Below are 10,090 nucleotides of genomic sequence, written 5' to 3'. Positions count from 1 at the left end.
TTTTATATATATCTATAAAAGCGGCTTGAATTTCTTTTTTGATTTTTTGATCGAGTTTAGATCTTTAATTGAGTTATTTTTTAAATTTAATTTAATTAATATTTTAGTTTAATTATTATATTATTAGTTTAATTTTATGAATTTTTTATATTTACTATATTATCATAAAGTATTCAAAAAATTTTCCATTATTTTTCATTATTACTTTAAGATATCTAAATTATTATATTTATCATAATAGAATAAAGATAAATAACAAAATAATAAATAAATAATAATAAAACAATAAATAAGAAAATCTTTTTCTCCGCACATTTAATTCCAAGTAAAATCTACTTCAACGCAAAACTTTGACGTTCAAGAGACTTATCAAGACACATGATATAAAAACAGGTTGCGAAAAAAAAAAATAAGAGAAAAAAAAATTCTAGTCGCCTACGTCGGCGACTTGTTTTAGAATCGAGCTGTATAAGGTATTCTCGGTTGTGTGAACGGGTTATCGATACGCGTCGTATACAACGATAACAGAAGATGTAAGCAGGTGCTCTTCGGCCATAAAGCGAATACTTTGCGCTAAAAGCAAAATGTCATTCGCATAATGCGAAATGCTTTCCGCTGGCAGTCTTTGTGCCGAAAGCAGCACTCGATTCGTTTTTCACATTCGCATTTATCACCTATCGGATCGTATGCGAATAAAGAAGTGGGGGAGAGCAAAATGCTTTCGGCAAGGTGGAGAACGAGCAAAAGCATTTGCTCTCCAGGGAGAGAAACGCGAAGGAAAAAGAATATTACGTATCCTGTATATATTAGTATGACAGACGGATTCTGAGAGACCGCGCAAAAATTCGTAGCGATGTGTCTTTTCTATTATATATATTTCGAAATTATTGGAGACATTTCTCTAAATATTAGATTAAAAATATTAAAATAATTAGGAAAGAATTTTGGAATAAAATTAAAATCATCTCAGGAAAGAATTAGAACAAAAAGTAACTATGAGAAATTATGCGATACCGCATATCTTTTTATCTAAATATTTAAAATTTTTATTTCATTTATCAAATAATTATTAATAGTTAAAATTATTATATAATTAAATAGATTAATTGAAAATAAAATATATATAATTAAATAGAATAATTGAAAAGAATAATTATAATTAAAATTATTTATAACTCAATAGAAATAATTATATAATGTGTCAAAAACACCAAAAAAATTTCAGGCTTATTTCTAAACCGATAATAAATAATATTTGTATAAATGTCTCAAATATTAAAACAAAAATATAGATTTTATACCAAAATTATTAAATATATCTCGTACACTATTTGAATAAAAATTCAAATACGCATTCAATAGAAGACGTAAACAACAGTTCTTTTGGAATAATAAATCTAAATCAATAAAAATTCAATAAAAAATTATATTTTATTTATTACGAAAGAACATTAAAAAATACAACGAGATAATAAATGACAAATATGTTTCAACGAATTATAAATTCAGGTCATGTGTATTACATATTTCAATTAATTTAATAAAATTCTAATTAATTTAATTTCAAATAAAATATTTTTCATTTCTGAAACTGCCACAATTTACATCTTTTTTATTACATAATTTTTTTTATTTGTTATATTTACCATATTATTTCAATGTATTCAAAATTTTCCATCATTTTTCGTTATTATTTTAAAATATTTTAATTATTATATTTGTCACAATGTATTATTTTACGCGCCAGAATTTTCGCTCCATCAATGTACGAGAGAAAAGAATATATCAAGACTCACCATTCGATGCTCCTGTATCCCCTGAGGCAGCAGTGAAGGGCCTTGAACGCACCCACGTTGGCATATTCCGTGGTGACGACCTCCTTCGTGAACCTCAGACCACCCGGTAGATTATCGAACTTGTGTATCGAGCAATAATCCTTGAGCTCGTTACCGCGGCAGATCACCGCCAGTATCGAGATGAAGAAGGTTGTCGATATCTCCATCTTCGTCTTCATTATTTCCGCACAGCACTCGATCTAATCTAATCAACACACTCCGGCACTCGCGATCGGAACTCGATTAATTCGCGGCCACTCGGATATACTCGTATCTCTCGCGATCTTTATCAGCGGACGAAGACTTGGCGTTTTTTTCGAAATTCGCCCCTCGTGTAAATATATATATATATGATAAAATTTGCACACACGTGCGGGATTTTCACGATCGACACCGTCACGTCAGATTCACCACTCGCACTGTTTTCTCATTCTGACAATTCGCGCGTCGCCGCACCATTGAAACAATTCACGCACTCCTCGCAAAGTTCGCTACAATTCGTGTCGTCGAAAGCTCGCAGAGAGTCACGCGACTTACGTGCGATTATGTAAACACGAGTTGTAAACACACGAGGTCGTAAGGTACCGCACGAGGATCCGTTCGATCGGCGCGAAGTTAACGGTGCGTCTCACGATCAGTCCGGCCAATGAAACAACTGACAGCCTTTCTTCCATCTTCAAATCCTCCTCTGAATTGTCCCACATTCTGAGTTTTTATATCTCCAATTCTTCGAATTATATGACTCTAAAAACAAACATAAAATAATATAGTTATATATATATATATTGTTATATGGCATAGGTATAATTTCATAATTATCACATTTTTTATTTCGGAATAAAATTGGAACGTTAAAAACAAATTATATAGCGTTTCAAGTTGACATTTGCCCGATATTTTTATGAACAAAAATTATCTATCAAACGTTATCTGTCACAATTTGGCAAATTCCAAAATATTATATATTAATAAATATTATATATTGATTATACATAACACATATTTAAACTATATTTCTATTAAAAGGAAGAACTATAATAAAAAGAAAGAGTTGATGTGAAAAACAAGATGTTTAAAAATTAGAAAAATAAAAAGATAATGACAAAAATTAATATAAATGTAAATAAAAATTGAATTGAAATCACAATATAATTAAATCATAATAAAAATAATTTTCCATTATAATGCGAGTACAAATATAAAATACTAAACTTTTCACTTAAAATTTAAATATTTCACTGTGCTTTTACCTTTTATTCATCAAATAAACGTGAAAAAATATTTAACGGGAATTATTTTGCCAAAAAACACATGTTGACAATTTTCCGTAATATACTACATATACAATCACTCAGAAATATATAGAAAAGTTACACACAAGAAGATAAAACTATGCGTAATGAAATTCCTTTTATATTTTCTTGTGACTTATTTAGATACTTGCATGATTGATTATATGTGTGTTGTAATCGTGTATAACTTTTTCTGAGAATCGGTATCATATACGGATTTGTTTTTCACATTTTGTTATCAGAAGAGTAGAATCACGATGATATATACTTTAGTATTAACAAAATATAATTGCAAATAAAATATTTTAATAAAATTATTTAATACGCGATATTTTATAAAATAATAGAACTAAATATAAGTACACAAATGTATAAAATAAATGTAATAGTTTTTAGAAAGCCTACGATAATTAATAATTTAATATCAATATATAATTACTATAGAAAATACATATATATTTTTTAGAATTTAGATCATTGTAACAAGTTTCTTCGCAAGACAAATATAAAAGAGTCGCGTTAAAAATAAAATAAAAGATATAGTTTAAATGTAAACTGAGAAAAATCTTGCAACATTATAATTTCGGTCTAACTTCTCCTTTAGAAAATTCATAATATTTCTTCCAGAGAGAACACGCTATCTCGGAAATACGTAACATTACGTAAGTCAACATAATATTAAAGTCGCGTGGACTTTCCGAGACCACCTAGTATAAAAAGATATAATATACCGAGCAAAGATGCTTGGCGAGGAAACGCGCGTCATCAGGCTTGAAGGGGCACGGATCTCTCGATCCCCCCCTGTTCGTCGAAATCTCCTTCGCCGCTCTCTCGGCGCGATTAGACAGTCTGGTGCAAAGTGCTGCGCACCGCACCGTCATCGTCGAGCTTGCATTCCAGGAAGCCTCACCGTCGTCGCCTTCTACGTATCTCGTGTTGCATGGCACAGCGAAAATCGAACACTATAACGTCGAAAATTGCACGTCTCCGAGTCCTACATTCGAATAGAAAAGCATTTATTAGTTTTATTTAATTTTAAATTATTTTTATTTCCCGCTTCATAAAAATCACTTCCATATGTGTTCTGCGTTCAACTATCCTGGGTCTAATTACAATTTTATCGGGACTAATAATAATAAAAATAATGCAATTATAAAATAAAAATAAAATTATGGTAGAAATTTTTTTCAAATACACTCTTTTATTCTCTATTTCTAAAAAATTGTTCCTATTGATTTTGTGATTTCAATTCAATTCATTTACATGTACATATTAACATTTTTTTATTTTTTCAATTTTTTTAAATATCTTGTTTCCATAGGTCAGTTTTTCTTCCATATCGAGTAAAATAAATTAGCAGTCATTTTTACAGCGCTAAATTTAGATTCTCGTCGTAACTGATCGTAAAGAGTAAATTTAATCATGTGTTTTATAAAAAGTTATCGACATCGTAAATAAATTCAAACGCTATAAATAACCATGATTAACGAAGTCATAAATAAATTTTGCACGTGCGACGCCTAATAATGACGCAGCGAGGCATTTAGTATTCATATGGTAGAAGGTGACTCATAATCCTTATACCTACCTATCGCAACGTATTATAACGGGTGAGAATAAGGTTGCACTTCAAACGAAAACGATAAAAAAAACACGAAAAAGGTCTGTCTCCGGTTTGTCTTCGCCGGTTTTTAATTAAGTGGGACTCTATCAAGATATCATAGACACAGAATATGTCATGTCAACCACAAATTCTTCGATAAGCTGTCAATTTTTCAGACGCAATCTACAAAATAATAATTACGACAATTTACTTGTATAACAGGTTGTAAAATGTTTTTCTCGGATGATATAAATATAAAGTAACGTAACAAGTCTGTGTAATTCAAGAGATTGCAATCTTCTGTTTAAAGAGAAACAGATAACTTTCCGGGAAGCGGGAAGTAGATATGCTTGTTTATCAAGTGATCTACATATGTATTCTGTTTGCGTCAATTTTTAATTACCTTACGATAATTCTGCCTGACTTTCCTCATTTCTTCTTGATTATTCTTTGGTGAATTTGATGTATATACTTTAATCGTGGAAAAGGATTTCTTATTTCATGTAACCAATAAAAAAATTTCGGTCTGCAAAGTGTAATTATTATGGCCGGTAAAACAGGACTCCGGCATCACTTTAAATGTCTGCGTACGCACTTGAAATAATTCGCCATAGCAAGATACATTGTTTTGCCATCTGTTATCGTACAAGTTAATTAAATTCTAAATAATGTTCGGTAAAACACTGCTTTATCTATTAACGTTAAGAGAGAATTGATTATTACCGACAAATCTATACATATAGAAATCATGTAAATATAAATCATATTATGGAAATATAAATAATCATGTAAATATAATAAATATAAATATAAATATGTAATATAATATTTATATAATTATATATAAATATAATATCATGATAAAAATATAATAATCGAGAAATTAAATTAATTAATGAAATGCAATGGAATTTATTCAACTTATAACGCATTTCAAATTATTTAACTTTAATTTGTTGAAATTAACCTGCATTTTGTTCAAATTATTTATCTTTCGTGTATTTTTTTAATTTAAAAAAGAACACATTTCTCGGGTATATATCTTATAGGTAATAATTTATTGCATAATTCCACAACTTTACATCAATCAATTCTTCTATTTTCGAGGTAACTATACAAAATTCTTTCATTCTTTTACATTCTGCTAAAAAGTACCAATCTATCTAATTACCTAATTGTATCACTTGGCTTCTTTAGTTACTTGTGAAGTTAATCCGAGATTGTCCAGCAACGCTTGCGGACTCGGATCTCTACCTCTGAACTTCCTGAACACCTCGGCGGCAGGATAACTACCGCCCAAGGACAAGAATGTGTCGCGGAACCTCGCGCCCATTTCCTTCTGTCGCAACTTGTCGTCGAATTCAATTTCTTGGAACGCCGTATACAAATCGGCAGCTATCATTTCGGACCAGATCTTGCTACAATTGACAATATAATGCTTATAAATGTAGTATATCGATCGCGATTATATAGATAGGTTCTTTTCATTATTTTAATAATACAAAAATTCTGTGAGATTCGAGATAACGATTGCATCAACAGTATCAATTGTACGAAATTAAAATCAATATATTTGCGAAATCATGTATAAATTATATATTATATATAAATTATATATTTCGAGTCTACGATACCTGAAATATGCGGCCGCCCAGTTTCCGCTCCATATAGCTTCGAAAGAACAAACGTGAACGTCCCGTTTCTCGAGAGGTAACTTAAAATACTTTGGCCACAGATGTTTCATCATTGGCACCCAAAATTTATCACTGCAGATTTTTTGGTAAGTTACATTTCTTTTAAATAACTTGAGATTCACTTAAGGATTAAGATTCTTTACAAGTCAAATTGATACCTACCTGGAATGCAACTCTAAATCCAAGTGCGACAGATAAAGTTCCTTACATAGTTTGTAGCCAGCAAAATGTGATCTCATCTTTCTAATTCCCTCGATAACTTCAACAGGCAATGGCTGTTCCGTTTCATAATGTCCAGAGATTTTTTGTAACATGAATGGTTCGTACAACCTGTCAAACAAACATTTAGGGGGACAAGACATTTTTAAATTATTAACTTTGTTACACATTAGTTTATCAATTGAATAAAATTACAATGTATTGACAGTTAATTATAACACAAATGCATTAAGAATGCAAGAAAAGCTATTGAACAAATAGAATAAGTAGAAAAACAACTTCATCTCGTACCAGTTTTCCATGAAAAAGTCACAAATGAACACTGCATCCCATTCCACGAATGACAGTCCAGCAATGTCCGAATACTCGGCTGTAGTTAAGAGATGTTGCAAGGCATGCCCAAACTATAACATGCAAAGATATGAAAAAAATATATATATAATTATTTTATTAACAAATTAAATATATATAAATTTAATTGATTTCGTAAAACAATGTAAGAACCTGTTACCTTTTGGAAGAGAATCTGCACGTCCTTGAAGGAGAGCAGAGAGGGTTTGTCGTCTACTGGCGGTAGAAAATTGAAGATTAAAGCGACCAACGGAGTGCTATCACCGATTTTGCTCTTGCTTTTTATCGTCGACATCCATCCCGACTCCTGCTCCTTGCGATATTTTTCCGTGCCTCTCGCATAAGGATCCAGGTAGAAGTTCGCGATGGGCGCCGCGCTGGATCCGTTCAAGTCGAATACGTCGAAAAATCGAACATCCTTGTGCCAAATGTCTGCTTTCTTACTCTCCACAATTTTCACATTAAACAGCGTTTCAATATGTTCGAAGAGACCTGATAGAACAGTCGGCAGCGGGAAGTACGATCTCCATTCGTCCTCATTGCAACTGAATGAGCGCGGAATTAAAAATAACGTCCATTATTCAAAAATACAATATTTTTTAACGATATTTTATTCAATGAATTATGATAAATATAAATATTTTTAACAATACTTAAATTTTATAATGCAGAAAACTTCGAATCTTTTCAAAAATAATTATATTCTCGAATATAAATACTATACATATGATATTGAATAAGCAAGATATTCTTTAAGATATAAATGCCACTTCTAATATACTGTACATAGAACTTAACTTATGTTGAGATTAATTTACTTACTTGTATATGCTGCGACATTGTTTTCTACTCCAGTATGCAACATCCCATACTCTTAGAGTATCATTAAAGCCTCTTTCATTTGCAAATTCTGTCAAACTTGCAATTTCTTGCTCCTGGACAGGCAGTGCTTCACAAAAATATTATGTTATTAATCAATTATCATATAGATTTATTATAGACAATAATAAATATAATCTATAAATATTATATTAATAAAAGTGCTATATAAATTTCTATTACAATAAAAGCTGTAATAAATTACCGATTATTTTGGTATTATATATTTCTTATGTATGATAAATTAACTGATGATTATACCAGTATTTCGAAGAGTTTCCAATGTGCCATACAAATTTTCCAAATTTCCGGCCATCTTTGTCTCCATACTCATTTCTGCAAAGTGTTTATATCCTAAACGTTGCGCCTGCTCGATTCTCCTGTCTCGAAGTTCCTCCAACGTCACGCTCGCCTGTACAGAGCTGCCCTTAATTTGCGATCAGGACAATGCTCTAATGGGATTATAATCGGATGATTAAAATTTCAGAACATTAATATTTGATTAATTTATTCATGAAAATATGAAGAATGTTTGTACCCATAAACGGTTTCAGGATATATGGCCTTAAAGTGATTTTCCAAGGCCCTAAGAAAGGTCGCGTGGGATCGGCCGCGATAGATCTAACAAAGTCCTGCGGAAAGTCTATCACAATGTCTTTGCTTTGTATTGTCATACTGTAAGCGCCTGTAGAACTCTAAAAAAGTCGATCAAATTTTAGTTTGCTGCTATTCCTGATATACAAGTTGTAAACATTTATTAATTAGAAATGCACTATAATGATAAAAATAATAAAAAATTCAGATAACATAATTTTATTTTCTTTGACATAAAATGAAAAAAATCTTTAATAATATTATTTTGTAAACATTTTTACTAGCTGCTCTTTATATAATTGCTATATCTATTTCAGGTTATATGACAAACCTCATATTTGGCTTTATATTCTTTAATTTTCGATAGAATATAGTTCAAGTCGTCCATGTACTTCTCAAATTCGTTATCTTGTAGTTGTAGACCATTCAATTTTCCCTCCAACACATATTTGGTCAACACTCTCTTCTGTGAATGTGTCAATTTGATGTTCTTATTATCGAGAGCTTCTTTGCATGCTTTAAAAAGTGGTGCACTGCCATATTTGCTAGCCACAGCTCTTGTGGCACGCTCATGAATACCCATATAGCATTTTGTTGGCATCAGACTCTGATTGCCAAAATACAAAGTTTTTGCTATACCCCATGTAGTCTCTAGAGGAAGATATATATCCTCGATTGGATCTAACCAATCCCTAAATATATCTAAGTCTTTTCTTGCTGTAATAAATTATAAAAATTGATTAAAATCATAATTATATTTCTTTTGATTTAAAATATGTCAAATTATTATTATTGTTAGTAATAGATCATTCATGAGCAATGGTATTTGTTATCCTCTTGGTGATAACATATTATATTAAAAAATATAACATGTAAAATGAATTTCTAATGTTAATTATTAACTTGTACTCTATATCAACTTTATAATTAAATATTCTTTCTCATTTTTAACAGATTGCCCTTTTTCTTTTTAATTTGACATTTTACACATACTTTGAACATTTTCCAGACTTTTCATCTTTTCTTCAAACTCGACAGTTTGTTTACCAATTGCTGCAGTGCATTTTTCAATTGTAATTGTGTTAAATTCTGGTAAGTTATCATCCTTCAATAATGGATTTTTCTCTGACGATTCTTCGCCTATCTCTGGAATTCTTGACATAAAAGATACAATAACATAAAAAAAAAACAAATTTAAAATATGTATAAAATATATATATAAAAATATAATAACAAAGATATAGAAATAATTATTAAGAAAAATGTGAACTTTATTTAAGCTTAATTACTGCGTAAAATAACGAAGACGAACACTTACAGGACTATATATCCGTGACGTTTCGGAATTTTCAAAAAATTCCGCTGCGTTAAAACAATCCTTCCGCAAAAGGATACTGCCATTTTTTTATTTGTAAAAATATCTTTTTTCTAATAATGTCAAAAACTCATTGTAATGTGAGATTGAAAAAAGATTAAAGCTTAGGTTATACCCAACCTAAAAGCCGCTGTCTGACATACATAAATCGATCAAACACATATCAAATCGATCTAACCTGTCAATCGATAGAATCAAATGCCGCGAGCCGCGATACGATATTTTATTCACGGACCTATAATTATATA

The 10,090-nt window shown here is 30.5% G+C and overlaps 2 protein-coding genes across 2 annotated transcripts in view; both read right to left on the bottom strand.

Moving 5' to 3' along the window:
* Positions 1–2,492, bottom strand: part of LOC115243788 (single Ig IL-1-related receptor-like) — a 224,776-nt gene extending 222,284 nt beyond the window's left edge. Inside the window, exon 1 of the mRNA XM_029821025.1 lies at positions 1,797–2,492. Within this exon, the coding sequence (XP_029676885.1) occupies positions 1,797–2,014 (218 nt within the window). The 5' untranslated portion in view covers positions 2,015–2,492. The remainder of the gene's footprint in view (positions 1–1,796) is intronic.
* Positions 2,493–5,766: 3,274 nt separating this feature from the next.
* LOC115243347 (probable cytosolic oligopeptidase A) lies at positions 5,767–10,074 on the bottom strand. Its single transcript, XM_029820261.1, is given in 12 exon segments — positions 5,767–6,148; positions 6,365–6,496; positions 6,587–6,754; positions 6,935–7,047; positions 7,155–7,539; positions 7,817–7,943; positions 8,135–8,299; positions 8,302–8,325; positions 8,412–8,568; positions 8,799–9,184; positions 9,461–9,621; positions 9,786–10,074. Coding segments are annotated over 12 exon segments (2,139 nt in total). The 5' UTR covers positions 9,869–10,074; the 3' UTR covers positions 5,767–5,910.
* Between the last annotated feature and the right edge of the window lie 16 nt (positions 10,075–10,090).

This window comes from Formica exsecta, unplaced genomic scaffold, assembly GCF_003651465.1.
Source record: "Formica exsecta isolate Colony F162 unplaced genomic scaffold, ASM365146v1 scaffold120, whole genome shotgun sequence".
NCBI classification, from domain to species: Eukaryota; Metazoa; Arthropoda; class Insecta; order Hymenoptera; family Formicidae; genus Formica; species Formica exsecta.
The sequence above is the reverse complement of the archived record's forward strand: the minus strand, read 5'-3'. Positions and strand labels throughout refer to the sequence as shown.